At 38.3% G+C, this 17,984-nt stretch overlaps 1 protein-coding gene across 1 annotated transcript in view; it reads right to left on the bottom strand.

Annotated features, from left to right (window-relative positions):
• Positions 1–17,712, bottom strand: part of MDN1 (midasin AAA ATPase 1) — a 116,495-nt gene extending 98,783 nt beyond the window's left edge. The window contains 16 exon segments of the mRNA XM_087943483.1: positions 623–834; positions 1,320–1,380; positions 1,888–2,036; positions 2,850–2,962; positions 3,366–3,461; positions 3,870–3,951; positions 4,566–4,753; positions 4,955–5,069; positions 5,901–6,004; positions 6,798–6,929; positions 8,942–9,157; positions 9,928–10,120; positions 10,226–10,333; positions 11,546–11,770; positions 13,531–13,757; positions 17,464–17,712. Coding sequence (XP_087799609.1) covers positions 623–834; positions 1,320–1,380; positions 1,888–2,036; positions 2,850–2,962; positions 3,366–3,461; positions 3,870–3,951; positions 4,566–4,753; positions 4,955–5,069; positions 5,901–6,004; positions 6,798–6,929; positions 8,942–9,157; positions 9,928–10,120; positions 10,226–10,333; positions 11,546–11,770; positions 13,531–13,757; positions 17,464–17,562 — 2,320 coding nt within the window. The 5' untranslated portion in view covers positions 17,563–17,712.
• Between the last annotated feature and the right edge of the window lie 272 nt (positions 17,713–17,984).

Here is a 17,984-nt window from a genome sequence, read left to right as displayed (position 1 = left end):
ATAGTTAAAACATTTTATTGGCCATCAAGCTATTTACAAATATGTCTTATGTTGTAAAATCCACTAGCAGGATAAGGATATTAGATAACTGCACTGAATATGTTAGTAAGATGTGAGCTTTATTATTTTACTGCAGCATTTACACTGGTAAAAAGCAAAAAAGTGCAATAATTTGTATCTCTTTCTAACTTACTGAACTACCTTTATTAAGAAAAAAGGGATGGTCATAACTTCTTGCTTTGTATCTACGCAGCTGATTTGATTCTGCAGGGCTAGCACACTTCAGGATCCTTCTCTGTAGCAGCACACCTTCTAGAATGAATTCCCCCACCCCCCTGAGATCCAGAAGGCCCCCCTGCTGTTGTTTAAAAGAGCTGTGAAGACCTGGCTGTTCACCTATAGGAGTTTGATGAAGGAGAGAGAAAGCAACCCCTTGCTTCATTCTTTCTCTCTGTTGTGCCTTCCACCTTTTAAAGCTTTTTCCCCACCAAGATTTTTTTAAAAAGTGTGTAAAATTGTTCCAGCAATATATGTAGGATTCCCTAATCTTTCCCACTGAATCTAAAAAGGAAATATGTTCAAAGGCATGTCTGGAATACCCCATAACTCACAGATGTCTTACCAGATGCATTTTCTTTAGCCTCCTTATTAATAGCAGATTTGTAAACATGCTGCATCAGTTTGAGAAGGTTAGGCCAATGCTTCTGTCGGTAACATGTTTGGATATGCCCTAAAAACGTCTGGTTTTGCTTTCTTGAAAATGTCTGTGCAAAAAGCTCCTCAAAAGACTCTCTCAAGGGCAGCCATATCAGCTTGTTATCCACTGGCTTATATCTGTAAATAATTCAAAACAAAACAGTGTCATGACATTGATGGCAATAAGTCACTTAGAGTGGCAGTGCCTAGATTTGATCCATCAATCAATAAAAACTAAGATCAGCAAAGGTAAGCTACAACATGAAACAAGGTATGTTTCATCAAAGTGCTTGCATTTTGCCTGTACTTTTGCCTCCTCTTCCTCCCGCATCAGCCCTTTGGGTGGAATAACATCCCTGTCCCCCTCTTTTCTAATCTATCGATCAAACAGCAAACAATATTATGCTGAAAATGTTCAGTGCTTATGCAAAGCTACACCTACCCACCAAACAGGATTTCTTTCCTCCAACTCTCGTTGGGACTGCCTAATTCCCTACTGATTTGAAGCTTTCAAAATATATTGTATTCCAAGGAATAAAATGTATACTTCTATACTGCCAATACTGTTTGTCTAGGAAAGAGATTATTGAGGGTATTTTTTTTTAACTGACTTATCCACTCACCCTCCTAGAAGATCTGCAGTCTCACTCTGCTGGTTCATGTTGATAACTTTCAAACGGTGCCCTTAGAACAAAAAGGTACAGAAGATGATGAATTGGTTCCTGAGTTATCACTTCTATCTTAGGCTTTATTGTCACTGACTGTACACTAATCAGCATACATTAAAATGAAATTACATCGCATACAGCTCTCAAAGGATCTCCACCTCTAATGTAAACATAAATGTGACAAGATAAACACACACAAAACTTATGCATGTACCCACATATATTGCATGACAGAGAAACAACACAGTCTCATTCGGATGTATACATGTTCATGGTGAGAGAAACAAATCTTGCAAGTTTACCAGACAGATGGCATAGGGAACAAAGCAATTATAGAGTCTGGTAGTCCTGCTAGAAATACTTCGGAACCTCCTCCCAGAGCGGAGCAACAGAAACAGACCGTGAAGTGGGTGTGTGAGGTCTCTAACAATGCTTTGAGCTCTAAGCACATAGCGGTTATAAGCAATATTCTGAATGACAGGGAGCGAGCTATCTTGGTTAAGGTCTCAATACTGTACTTTACCTGTAATTTGGGCCAAGTATTGAACAGCAGAAGTTTTTCCTGTTCCCGTTTCACCCACAAGTAATACAGACTCTCCTTTGTCCACACATACTGCCAGCTGTTCAAGCAACACTGAAGATGGGCGTGTAGATGCAAAGCTTTGCCTTTTCCTGCCGAGATGAAAAGGTAGAACGTTACATCTTTCCACCACCAAGTCTTCTGTTCATCAATTCCCTAAACATACTTGTCTCTCACATCATAGAAACAAACACCCGATAATAAAAAGCACAAAAGCTGCCATGGGATTTTGCAATTATAAGCACTCTGCCCTATACTACAAATACCCAGGAGAAAAAGAAGAGGATCTCTATGTTATAGATTACTACGTTATAAAGTTATTTCTCTTTTTTGTATTTCTTTATTAGAAAGGAAGATTGTGTAACTTCTGGGACAGGGGGCCAAAGCCATACTTTCTTTTTTTTGTGTGGCCCCTATTGATGTAATGCTGTCAGCAAAGGGATAGGATTATGTCCAGGGGATTATTGGCTTCTTTTGAACTCTTCCCTGGAAACTTCCAGAGCAATTGAATAAACAGAAAGGCCTTTCTTGCTTATGAGGAGGAGGTTCAAGTGGAAAGTGGCTCTAATGGGAAAGATCAAAAGCTCTGCCGATGGAAGTATATGGGTCCCCTTCAGAAGATATGCAAAAGCTGGCGTGGTTAGTACCTGCACGAGAGATCCTATTACAGAAGCTAAATTAGAAAGTTACCAAAAAAAAAATAATCCCAGAAAATAGGACAGCAAATCATTTTGTTATGGCTGCCAAGAAAGCAGCATGAATGTGTCAGCCAGATCGCTAGGAGTGAAGCTTGATTTCAGACCCATGCAGGGAGTTTTAAAAACAGGGAAGCTACAGGCTACACAATTAATGCAACATGCAATCTGAGCCAGCGTTTAGAAGAATGTTTCCAAAACAATCAATACCGTTGCATAAGTAGTGTGTGTGACTGCTTCTTAATGAGCTGAGTTCTTCCCACAGAGACTTCTTGTTCTCCTATTACAATTTCTGGCTTATGAAGTTGACAGTAGTATTCCACCTATGGAAAAGGAACGTTTAGATCTACCTTTATTTATTGCACACCAATTCATGTATAGTACTCTCGTGAATAGTGAGCTGTTTCAGCACACCAGTCACTTTGCTGCTCGGGGAGCAGCTAACTAATGCACTTTTCAATTTTTCCAAAGCTTCAGGTGAACGACCACTTTTCCAATTAATTGCAAGGTGGAATCACATAGTGGACTGAGCCATCCTGAGTTCATTTGATTTTTTTCTTAAAAGTGACATATGAATCAAGCTGTCATTGTATATATTATGATTTAAGCATGGAAGAGCCCGTTTGAAGAAACTTCCTTCAAAGTTCACAACTAGCTGCAACCAATTTTAAGTCATTTCCCATGAAGAGAAGCACTTATACAGAAATAGGCAATTGGTAAAGGTACCTTATGCTTGGAAATGTTCAGTTTGCTTCCAATGATTTTGGCCATTTTTAGTCGATTGGATTGTTTTGATAGCATAGCTGTGAAACAGTCTAATGCCTGTCAATGGAAAAAGTTAAGAGTCTATAGTTAAGAAACTATTGTCTCCTAGTAAACCAACTATAGTCAAAGAGCAGTTAACTTTCTAGCAATGCATCACTCGTATACTTGTGATGGAAAGGAAATGATCTTATTCATTTATTTCCATTCTTATTTTATAAAAACTGGAACATCTCAAAGAGTCATACACTTGAAAGAGGCCATTTAAATCCAATATCCAATCTTACTATACTGTACAGTATCGCCAACATGCTCTTAGTGACAGTTCTAATTGAACTAAAATCTATTAAACAATAAAGTTCTTAATCCTCCATCCATTATCTAAAAAAACAACTCGAATGTATATGTTATAGAAAGATTTTGAAAAAAACTACCCCCTTCCTAAAACAAGAACAGTTTAGTTCAGACCTCACGGAAAATGTTCAGTGCAGTAGAGGAAGCAGAACTGTTAAAGTTGAATGCGATTCTGTTGCACCAATTGAGTAAATCCCTGAAAAAAAGAAAAGGTGATATGAATGTAGTTTCAGAGTAATGATTTTCCTTTGCTCTCCTTATCTGCCAACAACTATAGCTTTTTTCTCACTTCATTAGGTACCTACTTGGTGCTGGTTTTCAGAAAGCACCCACTCACCACATTTTCATTCAATTAATGCCTTCTTAGTAGGAACTTCAATTAAAGCATGCTTTATATAAGGAAAGCTTTCTAGTATGGATAGGTCAATGTTACTACTATTATGTGGTTATCATCAATGATATGTATATCATGATTACCATTATGCTTATTGACTTTTTGTTGTTACCCAGACAACACACTGTTCATATAGATACTGAGTTTTTTAAGTTTATTTAAAAAAATGTATCAATAAAATATATATACAAAATTAAAGCATACACACATATGATCTCTAAAACTCTAGATCAGTGTTTCTCAACCTTGGGAACTTTAAGACGTGTGGACTTCAACTCCCAGAATTCCCCAGCTAGCCATACCGGCTGGGGAATTCTGGGAGTTGAAGGAAACATTACTCTAGATAACTGTTGTCTGAGGATAATTTGCCTCCCCCAAACTAAAATATTCATCTGCTTAATTACAGATTTTAATACCTTAGAGATAACTCTCTACCCTCCAAACATGGCTTTTTATTTACAGTCAAGCATGATGCATCTTCCATTATATTCTCATTGTCCACAACTTGGTTTTCAGATAAATGTTTATCACCGGTAAGCTCAATGTAGATATCCAACAGACAATCCGTTACAGTGGCAAGTTTAGGGTAACTTCTCTGAAGAATCTGAAAGAAGAATGCAAGCTGTTTTTAATACTGACAGTTCTATTATGGTCTCATCCTGAACATGGCATAAATCATACTCTACAAGTTTTAGTAGGAATTAACATAATGGAATACTTTTTTTCCGCAGTTAAATTGCAAATTTGAAGTGAAATCCTGAAATAATTTTTCTGTCAGTTCAGTTTATTCCCTCTCCTCACTTACCTCTTTCAGTTCAGCCTTAGGCAAGTTGGCCAGCATAATTTTTGTCCAGTACTTGTCCAAAAGAGCAGCATGACTGTTTTGCTGCCTATACCAACCACCTCCGTAACTGAAGACTCTGTATTTATAAAACCACAAATTAGTGTTAAGATTCTTTAGATTGTTACGATTCTAGATGTGGAGAACTTACAGCCTGACATTACTTAAATATAAGTCATGAACTACTTTTCCATTGGTCATGTTCAACAGGCTGCTGGGAGTTGCAATTTAGCAACATCTGAAGCAACACAGGCATTCCTGCCAAAAATATTATACAGTGTTATAACCATCTGTCATTAGTACTATATTCATACCTTTAGTTGAACGGATCAAAGGAAGGTTTGTCCAAGTATAATTGTATAATACAACTGATTTATTTTGGATGCATCCTATTCACCTTAAGACTTCCAAAAGTCTTTCTGCTCAGTCATCTCAAGTTGCAAGATGGACCACAAATAAATGTAATAATAAATTTTATAATAAGATTCCTTAACAAAGATTCCTTCCAAAGCTAAAGAAATTAAAATCTCTGATAGCAACAACAAAATGTTAGAATGCCCCATTACTAATTTTCTAGGTATTCATTTGCTCATTATATTCTCTAAATAATGACATATTAGATTAATATTAATCTGATATTAATAAAAGCATATGATGATCTGGTAAGAATACATTGGATTTTTACAACACTACAAACCACTATTGTATTAATTCGGCTACTACTCCTGAGTTTTTATATATACTTTTGTAGTATTTTTATAAAGCATCTTAGATTCAAGGATTATGCTTTTAGGTATACTTAGATATACACAGAATTATAAGTATGCCTCCCCAACCCTCTCCCCCACTATATCTACAAAACCATTTTAAAGTCATTAACAAACCCTCCCTGGCAGGGTAAACTTTCTACCTTCTCGTAGCGAAAAGATGGAATCCAGGGGCTACTTTTATACAGTCATTTCGTCCAGGAATCAATAACTCTCCATTTTCCAGAAGAGGAATCAATATAGAAATCTAAAGAAGAGGGGAGGGAGGGGAGGGGGAGTAAAAATTGAACAAAATTGCACTGGGCAATACCTAAACGAGCAGGTTTATTCATGTGACAGGGTTTTCGTCTCTTTTCCGAAAGAAGTTCTTAAAAAAAAATCAGGTCCTCCAGAATTGAACATCCCAGCCAAGCCTGATTCCTCCCATCTTCTCACTAGTTCAAGCAGCTATATTAATCTTATTTTATTGCAAACGCATTGGACTGACTGTACACATTGTATTTCATTGTACACATGTTGTGCATTGACAATAAACGTTTGATTGATTGGTTGGTTGTGCCACGTGTGTCATCAGATGGGATAATAACAGCACATGGTGTCCATGTTTTCCCATCTTGAAACATATGCAACTAACTATCTAAGTTAACACATTTTTAGAAGGATACTTCTTAAGACAGGCAGCAACAAACACTTTAACTTATTATGGATTTAGTAACTTCCATGGCACTGGATAAAAGAGCAAGGGTGAGACATTCTATTTACATACTTAGGAGTGGGGAGTGGGGTGAAGGACGTTATTCCATTCTAATTTGACCACCATAGTTCTATAACACATTCAGCACTCAAGTTGTAAACAAGATCTACAACTCATCTTCCAAAGTAAAAGGCATAGGGGGGCCTTCTGTTTGAAAGAGCTAATTAAAAATAAATAATCTAGAGTACTACCTAGGGAAATGAATCACTAGTTTCCATGAAATCAAATATTAAGAGAAATTAAGCATGATTCTCATTCCAAGCATTCACAAAGTACAAAAACATACCACGTCAAGGGCAGCATAATCAATATCTTCTAAAAGTATCCAGTGCCCTCTGCTAACTGCTTGAGTCAAAGTCCCTGGTTGCCACACGAACTGTCCTGGTATATCTGTGCAACGATACATGCCCAGCAAAGTCTATATAAAAAATAAATAAAAAATAAAACAGGAACAAAATATTTGCATCATCCGTTTTCTTTTAAAATTATGAGAGCTTCTGAATGACAACACATTTCTGATCTTTTCTTGTGAAGATAATAAAGACATCACATGTAAACAATTTGTTAAAAAGTTTTTTAAAGCTTCCTAACAGCAGCAATCACAGCAAACCAAAGGATCACCAAAATGAAATGCACCAAATGATTTCAATAATTAAAATCCTATTATAGATTGTGTCGGTTTCTGACACAAGCATCCAAAATGCATTTGCATGATGATGTTGTCAGAAATGTCATTTGTCCTCTCTTGCTCTTCAGGATAACCATGCTCTCCAAGATGTGAAATTTTAGCTGAAGCCAGTTATTTATATTGATGCTTCATTTCTTTCAAATGAATGTACAGCCACCCAAAAGTTCAGCAGTACCGTATTTGCCAGCGTATAAGACGACTTTTTTGCCCTGAAAAACATGCCTCCAAGTGGGGGGTCGTCTTATACGGCGAGTATATAACAAAGGTCGTCTTATACGCCGGCAAATATGTTGTTGTCACTCGGTGCAAGAGCGACAGGGGCGGAGCTCCGCAACTCTGCAAGCCCCTTCAAGCCCAGCCGGAGTCTCTCTTCCTCCTCCTCCCCACCCACCCACCCACCCACTCCGCTCGTGCGAGCGGACAGGCAGGCTCCAGGCTTTGCCCCCATCCCTCACCTCCTTCCATCCCCTCCACCCCCCACCCAGTGGCAGAAACTTCGCCGCACGTGGGGACGAGTGGAGGGTGGGAGAGCAGCGACGCAGCTCAAAGCTGAGAAAGCGCCATCCTTGCTTTTGTGCTTCGGGAAGAGTTCGTGTTTTTGTTTTTGTTTTTCTCCCAGGAATGGGATGCTGCTCGTGCAATTTTCTTTGGGAATTTTTCTCTTCCCGGTTTCAGCCTTTGCTCGATCCTCCCCCGATTCACTTCTGGAAAGGATGCTTGTGTAACTCTTTTCCTAAGCGTTGCTGGGGTGGAGGGGGGGCAGTGTGCAGCGTGAGCGAGAGGCTCTTTTCCTTTCTCCCTGAGCGCAAAACCGTCTGCCTTCTTCTCTCTTGGACGGACCGAGCAAAGCTAATAAGATAATAATAAGATAATAAGATAAGATCCTAAGCGCGTTGTGGAAACAGATCTGGATCTCATTGGAGAAAGGTAGCAAATGAATGAACTGGACTTTTGGCAAGTCTCGGGTAGGAACTCGACGCTTTCTGGAAAGTTAGTGAGCAGGAAAATAGACATCCTTTCCGCTTTCTCCCAGCGTGGGTATTTCATTATCCCTCCCTGTAAGAAGTAACAACCACAAAGCCAAGGGAAAAACGATGCGCAGGAAAAAGCCACAGTAGGAAGCAAAGATTTCTCCCCCCCACCCTCTCTCTCTGAAATAATTAATGTCGCAATCAGTGTGGTGCACCCTTGGAGACAAATTGGTTGGGAGGTGGAAAGATATTAAGAAACAACTCGACTGTTTTTCGTCCAGTTTTATTTTTATTTATTTATTTTCCCCTGAAAAAAGCAGATCGCAAAGAAAGGGAGAGGAATTGAGTGCCAGCCTGAGAAAGGCAAAGCTGCCTCTCTAAAGCATTTTGGTGGCTTTGTAAGTTTGGGGGAAAGGGACGGGGTGTCAATCAAGAATTATATCCAGAATACCCCAAGTGTTACAACTTACCGTATTTGCCGGCGTATGACTTTTTGCCCTGAAAAACATGCCTCCAAGTGGGGGGTCGTCTTATACGGCAGTATATAACAAACTCTATATTTTGAGTGGAAATGTTGGGGGCTCGTCTTATACGCCCAGTCGTCTTATACGCCGGCAAATACGGTACATTTCCTCACTACAGATCAATAAATATGGCTTCTACAACAAAAGATCAGCCTGGAAAGCATATGATCCAATTGGCTTGTTAAACTCTTTTAAAAAGAAATCTAAATATTAAGGTGATACTTTCTTAAAACAGGTTTCCATTTACCTTACTGTCAGTTTGATCTCCTAGCTGGACTTTCAGAATATGAGGCGGCTTTGTTCTTCCAGTAAATGCTGCCAAGAACTCTACCAGAGATGTTTTGCCACATCCTACTGGCCCTTCAAGAAGCACTGCCTTTTGTGAAGACACAGCCATGGCCAGATTCTGGAGATGCGCACAGACAGAATTCACCAACACAAAATTGTTCAAGATGTTTTCCTGCTGTAATAGAGAAGGCAATGTTTTCAGCTAATTTAAGAGGAACAAAACATAAAGTAGCACAGAACTTAATAATAATTGCTTAAGTATCTTAGGGATGAACTGAGTGAACATATAATTGGAACCTGTTGGAGCAGAGAATTCCAAATCAAGTTGCCTGTACTGTATATGCAATGAACACTTCTGTTTTGTCATGTGAAGCTTCTCCTGAATCTGCTCTTTGTCTTTCTCAAGTATCATTCTCTATAAAGAAACCTTCAGAAGGAGTAGCCAGATGTTTAAAACACAACAACAACAAAAACTAAAATCCAGTTCAGTACTCTCTTGCTGCTGATAGCTATAAGAGCACTATATAAACACCCTGATGTATTTCCCATTATTTGCCTGCTTACTCTATTGTAATCCCTTTCTCTCCGGTCTCTGTGAAGGGAGGGAGACAAAAACAAGCAATTTCTGTAGGCAATCTCTTCTCTGGAAGGCCCAAAAAGTCTCTGGGGGGGAGGAAAGCACTATCTCAGAATGCTAACCTTCTCCCTGCCCAGGGCCTGTCCCTGGAAGTCCACAAAATAATTTCAAATGGAAGAGCTGGGATTACGGTCATTGAGCAAAGTGGCCATTTGGTGGCTTGCTTAATGATGATTCTGCACAATGACCGAGATGCCAGGCCCAATTGTGGTCCTAAGTGGATGATTACCTGTAGAGTATAAATAACTGAAAAAAGCACAAGTCTTGAAATATTCTCATGCATCATAATACGTATCAATTTTACTTACATTTTCTCTAGGCTCAAACTGTTGTCTAGGTAAGAGAACTCCACACACTGCTACCACCTTTGCACAAAGGTCAGCAGCAACCAGCTCTCCCTGAGTGTACCGTAGCTTCTCTCCTTTGTTCCAGAAGTTTTGGTCTGAGTTGGCCAGAACTAAGGCCTGCTCAATGTTCTGCACCCGAGACTCTTCCACAAGCCTATCAAAATTGCAATTATGTTTACTACAGCAGACTGATCTACTCAATGAATATTTTAGAAAATAAAAAGAGAGCAAATAGAAGAAGAGAAGGGTGAAAACTTACTTAAGCCTAAAATGTATTAACTCTTCTGGATTAAAAGTTTTCTTCAGGAAAGATAATCGATGCTCATCATTCATGCATGTAACCAAAGCAAGACAGCTGGCAGTATACCTATGTAGGAACAATTGTTCAGGTAACTTTTTAATGTGATTTCTAAACATACTTTCTTTTACAGAGGGAGGAAAAATGGTTATCCTACTCCAGGGTTGTCAAACTCGCGGCCTGTTGGCAGGATGCATCACGCGCTGGCCATGCCCAAACCCGGTTTAGCAAAGGGGGGGGGGAAGTCGCAATATGCCACATGACAACGCTGTGACAACACGAGTTTGACACCCCTGTCCTATTCCATACAACCATTTAGTTTAATAGTTTCTCTAATCTAGATCACTGGTTTTAGGAAATCAGTTATAAGTTGCCCACAAAAATGGGCCGTATCAATATTATTACCGTCATTTTTAAATGCTAACATTTACCAGATGAGAAAACAAAAGAGAAAGAATACTGATGACATAGAAATAATGTAAAGAGAAGAACAAACCAAGGAAGTAAGCTTTATATTTTAGAGTGAGACTAATGAAGGATTCTGGACTTCAACTGTGGAAATCAACAGTATTATCCTAACGAGGTTTCTAGCAAACCCGATTGCTCATCAGTTTTAAAGCCAATATCCTAATGAAGAATGAACTTTACAGGAAAAGAAACAAATACTATGAAAACATCGAAGTAGTTTGCCTGGCCACTTTTCATCATTACTTTGACATTGATCGGATTTTCTAGAAAGATCGCTTATTAAATTCAGGGTAATAAATGTTTAACGTTAGATCCACTTTCTAATAGAAGTAAAGGAAAAACATTACCCACTACTAAAAATTCTTTTAGGCAAAAACTCATTTACCTTGGAGATTTTATTATAAGATTTCTATCAGAGCACTTTCATGTGTCAATAAGCAAAAAATGGATATAGGCAAAATTTCTATGAAACAAACTTGTCCATGAACACATGGTAATTAAGTTATCACACATAGTATTCTAAATGAGAAATTCAAGAACTAATTTATATGCACATCAGGAATAATTCTCATTTTTTGGGATATAACAAAAACATCCGACAGTCCATTTTGCTTATATTTAGGCTAAATAGTTACTCTGAATAGTTTTAGTGAATGTTCCTCTACCTGTCAATTTAGAAGCTCTTATATACTCAGGGAACCTTGTCTGCATTAAAATCTAACTCATGAATTATGTAATAAAGGTAAAAATGTGACTGCAAGGTCTTTCCTATTCATTAAATAAGCCACATAAATGTAAGAAAATTAAAGTTACCATCGAACCAAAGTATCATGACTTCTTAGTAAAGGGACACAAACACTCCAATCCCATAACTCTCTGAATACAGCCTGATCTTTTTGGAGAAATTTGTAGGCTGCCTCCATGAGATCCCTCAACTTCATTCTGCGTCGTCCGTATCGAACCACGTTTGTATCCAAACTTTCCAGGAAAAGTCGGTGAAATACAGGTGAAGTGTCCTTAAAGTATTTCAAAGCAAATCTGCACAAAACAATAGTACTGAAAATAATATACAACCACGGCAAAAACAGCACACAAATTTCAACTTATTCAGTACTCACTAAAGCTTTCCCTTGAACACATATATCATCCTAATATCTGATGAATTTGGAAAATAATTTTAAGTAAACAATAATGGCCGCTTCGGTAGACTTTATCTTAAACAGAAAAAACAAGCACCATTAATGGCTAAAGTCTTGCTTGTTCAGAAATTAAAGTCAACTTACATATCCTAAGAAGAAAAACTATGTTGAAATGTGTATATGGAATCAAAACAAGATATAAGTATTATCTAGAGAGAATTAATTTCCAATTTTTACAATAAAGGACAGAATGGAGTTGTACATAATTGTTACAACTATATAACACTTCAGATTCGGTTCCAAAAAGAAGCTCCTGAATACTCAGAGACACAAAAATATGTCTAATAGAGAAGAAGTGGTCATTAAATACTTGAGTCTTCTCAATTAACTGGAGTTCTTGAAAAATACATGAAGATTACGCATAAGCAAATTATTTTGTAAAATCTCATTTTAAAACTAAAGTGCACAGGTAACATCTCAATTCAATACAATAAAGCTGAAACTAGCCTATATACTTGATCAGTGGGACAATTTATTAACTTTTATAAAAATGTCAGCTATGTGTTTTTTTAAAAAAAAATATCTTAGAATTCTTACGCTCCTTACATGCAAATTTTTGGGGGGTGGGGGGTGGAAATTCCTAAACAATTCAATATTTTTAATATCATTATAATTTAATAGCATTTTATTTTTGGGAAAAGAGGGACCATTTTTCAAGAGCTACAACTTTGAAGGTTTTCTGCAATTGCTTTAACGCTGTTCCTGAGACAAACATTTTGATAAATTTTAAAATTTCATTTCAACCTTTTTAGTCTAAAATACAAGGGCATCATATCATAAATATTAAAGAGTATTACTTTAATATGAATAATATCGTGTAAGGAAGATTATTTTCAATAATAATTTTTTCAATTGAAGTCAAGAGATTTGAATTGAAAATATACATGCTGCCAAATTTAACTGACAAGTAATTATCACAATCTTTTAAGACAAAGACCACCTAAAGATGGATCAGCAAAAGCTGCAAACACTAATACAGATTTTTCTAGTGTAGTAGCCGAATGAAGTCCTGAATCAGTCTCTGGAAGCTATGAGGATGCAGCTAAAGCAAACCCAACTCAGATGAAATCCTATAAGCAAAAATTTTGTAAGTTGTCAATAAATATCTTGAAAATCCAACTCATAATGGCCACAGTAATTATTCTGAATATGGTCACATTTCGTGCAAATAAAATAATTGTTACTTGGGAGTCCTCCTAGACACTTGACTGTGGTAATTTATTATTTCTATTTTCTTTCTATTGTCTTGGTTTGTTGTCCTCTGACCAGAGACTGTTAAGACTGGAGCAGAATATAAATATGTTCAAATAAAAATAAAACAACTATGTAGCTTAAAATAGAACCTAAGAAACAGCTTGGATTTTAATGTAATATAATAACAATCCATATATGCTTCATACAACTGAAAAATTGTAGAATGTTAAGCAGATAAACAAATTCAAGGGAATCTAATTATTAACAACAATTCCTAAACCAAATCAGAGCCCAAGACACAGATAAATTTTTCATCCTGGATAATCATGTGAACCCATTGTTAGTCTCCATCCAATTATCTGCTACTGTATATTAAAAAACATGTACACTTATATCATCACTTACGGCATCACATCTGGATGATCACCAATAAGTTTGCTCATTGCAACACAAAGTCTCTCATGAAGATCATGGTTGATCTGGCCACAAGATTTAATTGTTTCTGCATTTCTTTCCAATAAATCCAGTAAGATTGGACGAAGCTGACGGCCAATCAGAAGTGTGCATTCTTTATCTAGTAATAACTGTGACAGGGCAGTGAGAATGCACTGACGGTCCTGATGACTCCAGATCTGAAAAAAAGAGATGTCAAATTAAAACCAGGATTCTCCCCTATATCTAATTACGTTGAATCATAATCACTAGAGAGGACAAATATGGTGCTAGCTGCCTAAATGAGCTACAAGCATCCATATATAAACTAAGACAAAAAAGTGTCAGAAAAAATAGAGAGACCCCTAGAGAGATATTGTATATTGGTATTTCTATCTGCCAAGATTCTCAAATGTTTTTGAAAGAGTCCTGTATTAAAAACAACTGAGCAAAATTAACAGTTAGCAGGTAAGAGAATTATTTCCACAGATTAATAATTGGTTAAAGTAAATATAAAAGATAAATATTGTACATGGACAGTTCATATAAAGTATTACCTTATAACTGACATTTCTAAATTAAGTATATTTCAAATTCACTATTTCTATCATACATTGTACTGTAGTAATGGTCAACAATATGATTTTTTTTTAAAGTATCAGGCAAATGCAAGAAAAATACCATGAAATTAACAACCCTGATGTTAGTTCTAGAATCAACTTAAACATATATATAGGTAAAGGTTCCCCTCGCACATATGTGCTAATTGTTTCCGGCTCTAGGGGGCGGTGCTCATCTCTGTTACAAAGCTGAAGAGCCAATCCTGTCCAAAGACATCTCTGTGGTCATGTGGCCACTATGACTAAACACCAAGGCGCATGGAATGCTGTTACCTTCCCACTATTTTTCTACTTGCATTTTTGTTTTACATGCTTTCAAACTGCTAGGTTGGCAGAAGCTGGGACAAGTAATATATATCTCCCCCATTACATACATACATACATGTACATATATATATACATATACACACACACACACACATATCTCCCCCATATATTATTTCTGAGATCTTTGTTTTCAGGTGCAAATTAAGAAATCTGTTACTTATAAAGCCCTACATAACGTAAGACCTACTTGAAGGACTTCCTGTCTCCCATAGTTCCCCATTCAGTTAACGCTCTTCAAGTTCCTTCAATTAAATAATGTCATACTACCCTCTCAAAAAAGATTCCCAATGAGCTCCAGATGGCTCCCTTTCTATTGCTGTTCATAAAAGAGGTAGAAATCTGGGTCTTTGCCCAGGTGTTTGGTGAGGGAGGGTAAGACCCTTCTCTTCCATCTGGACTGTTGTATTTGCTAACTTGTATTGTTTCATTATAATTTGTTGTAAGCCATCCAGAATCACTGGGAGTCAGCAACATACAAATGGTTCATTGCACAGTCAATCAGATGTTTAGACTGTATTTGGTATTTTTACCCACCTATCCTGACTTGCGATAGGCAAATGCTGTTTGAACATAACATCACAGGATGTAAGCTGTTCCAAGTAAAACTGTTTTTTGCAATTGACTGATGGTGATTTTGTCAATGTCAGTTCAAGTTGTACTCCAGTTGTTTTGGGATTGCACCCAAGGGAATCTAAATCCTAATCTGAAATTTATTTTAGGTGTAGATTAGTACATTATTCTGTGTATGGCCTTAATACTTAATTTTAGTCATAGCTCTTAACTTAGATTTTAGCACTACTATTTCTTGAGAGTGTTCTTGAGACAGAAGTGTAGTGGTTAAGGAATCAGGCTACAAACTATAATACCATTAGTTCTAGTCCTACGGCCAAAATCTGTGGGCAACCTTGTGCCAGTGATTTTTTTTCTCATCCCTAGGAAGAATGGCAAACCATTTCCGAAAAATTTTGCCCCCCAAACTGCAGGGTTTAGGCAGTCTCTGAAAATCTGAAACAATTGAACAGTATAAAAATACTGTTTTTATTTCTCAGTTTATATCTCAAGTGGGTAAAAGGCTATAATTTGATTTGATTAGGAAATAATTATTGCCTGAATTCATGTATTGCTTTAATCATTAACTGTCTTCCATCCCATGTTTTTACTAAAACTAACTCAAAACCAAACAAATGAGATGAGAGACTAGTATGAGATATAATATTAATCATGTTTTACGTAACAAAAGTATGGATCAGCACAACATGTGAATGAGGACAAGCAAAATCAAATCCCCAATATTGGAGGTTTTTTAGCAACAACTAAATCACTGCTTTGTCACTGCTGTTCAAAAATATACCATGGCTGAATATTTTTTTCTTAAAGTCCTAATAAATAATCTTGTAGTTCCTGAGATAATCTCCTAAAGCAGGCCTGTTAAACTGGCTGCCCGCAGGCCAGATGCACCATGTGCAGGCCACACCCACCCCAACTCTGCAAAGGCAAAAATCATTGCGATGTGTCATGTGACACGATGAAGCTTGACACCTGTGTCCTAGAGTTTATAGAAAATGTTAGATCTTTCCTTCTGAGGAATGCAGAGGGAGGGAAATCCATCCTTGTATATAAATGCCTTCTCCCACCCTCCACACTCAAGTCTCAAAAGATACCAGAGATGTAAAATTGGTGTCCTTTGAGAAGCTGTTGATTTGCTCCCAAAATATCAGCAAGTTTGAGGGAGAGAAATACTTGTTTCATTTCCAGCAAATACTTGTTTCATTTCCAGTGTTTACATATTTTCATGTCAACCCAACGAAGCTACTTGCTCATCCTTATTACTATCATAGGCACAACATGTAGCCTAGGGCTATTCATGATGTTAATCAATTATTCCTCATACTGATTTGTATTAAACTCATACATACTGTAGAGCTAGCACACCATATACGGAGGTGAGAAAATTATGGCCCCTTCATGACCTGTGCACTCCAACTTCCAGAATTCCTGAGCCAGCCATACTGGCTCAGAAATTCCAGGATGAGATCCACAGGTCGTAGAGGGGTCATAGTTGCCCACCCCTGCCTTAGACTATATAATAAAATGCCCTTATTTTAGATGTACTAATAGCCAAGCCAGCTAGCCTAATCTCTCCTGGAAACTATATGACAATGAAAGGCGTGTAATAAAAGAGCAGTATTTTGGAAGATGCTCTCCTCCTACCCTGTAAAGAAGTTATTTTCACGACTCTGCTAAAAATTCACACATTCTTCTCCTATCTCAAATCAATGGTAGTCAAGCCCATGTATGACTTATGGACAACGAGAAGAATACCAGCCTAGTTCTGTCTGACCCAGTAAACTGAGAATCAAAAGCATCAAAAGTTCTCAGGGCGGAGGAAGACAGAAGCGGAAGTGGGCGAAAGTGTACGGAACAACAGAAAATACTTTGTAAGCTCGGGTTTTGGATGTTGGCCCTGGTTTGCTCTCCAAGCTTGTTTCAATTTACTTTCTAAGAACGTTTCGTTACCAGTCTAGGTAACATCATCGAAGTTTATGGCGTTTTGCTTTTCATCATCTAAAACACCAGCGACGTTTTAATCTATGGCCGGAGGTCAGAAAGTTTCCCGAATGCACCGCATTTCTCTCGGGAGGCGACAAACGGAGGAGACTGGCCAATGTTTTGTTTGTGGCCGTTGCGAGACTAGCGGAAAGAGATTCTCCTGCACCCTCGCTTCTCCCTCCCCCACTCCACGATCTCCTCTTCAGACAAAGAAGGTGAGAGACCCCAGCTCGCCCTCTTCTCCTTTGCTTCCAGCCAGGCCAATCCTTTTCTCGAAGGCCGGGGCGGAGAAGACGGACGGTCAAGATTACTTGTGCAGATCCACGCTTCTTCTTCCACCACCACCCCGCCCACCCACCCAGTGGCCGAGAGCGGAGAGGGCACCGCTGCCATTGTGGCTCTCTCCCACCTGTTTGGCGAGGAACCGGCTGAGCTCGCCGCTGCTCCTCTCGTTCCTTTGCGCTATTAATTGCAACGGACCCGCTAGACTGAATTGCAGATGCTCCATCTTTAGACGTCCCGCGGGAAGGAATCCCTTCGGCTGGAGGGCCCCTTTTCCCGGGAAAGGGAGGGGGAGTGTTGCACGCCAACCTAGCCAGCCACCCCTCTCGCCACCCGCTGTTAAAAGCGCGACACGTGGGAAGAGTGAGTTTCGTTTTCCCCCGGAATTCTACGTCATCTTTCAGCGACGCAAGCCCCCACTGAAAGCTTTCTCAATGTTGCCTTCTGGACGCTCCTCCCCTTGGCCAACGCCAAAACAAAAGCTCAATCCTGCGCGGGCGTTTTGCTCTCCACGAAGACGAAAAGTGAATTACTATTATGACGGTGCAATGATCGTTACTTGGGTGGTTGGGATTTGTTTTCCACCCTAAGTTCTGCACCTCGAATCGCTCGAAGATGTATTTTCCTTACTGCTTCTTTATAACTATT

This window comes from Notechis scutatus, chromosome 1, assembly GCF_049901735.1.
Source record: "Notechis scutatus isolate UNSWTSFEM ecotype Mainland chromosome 1, rNotScu1.2, whole genome shotgun sequence".
Taxonomy (NCBI): Eukaryota; Metazoa; Chordata; class Lepidosauria; order Squamata; family Elapidae; genus Notechis; species Notechis scutatus.
This window is presented reverse-complemented; position numbering and strand designations above follow the sequence as displayed.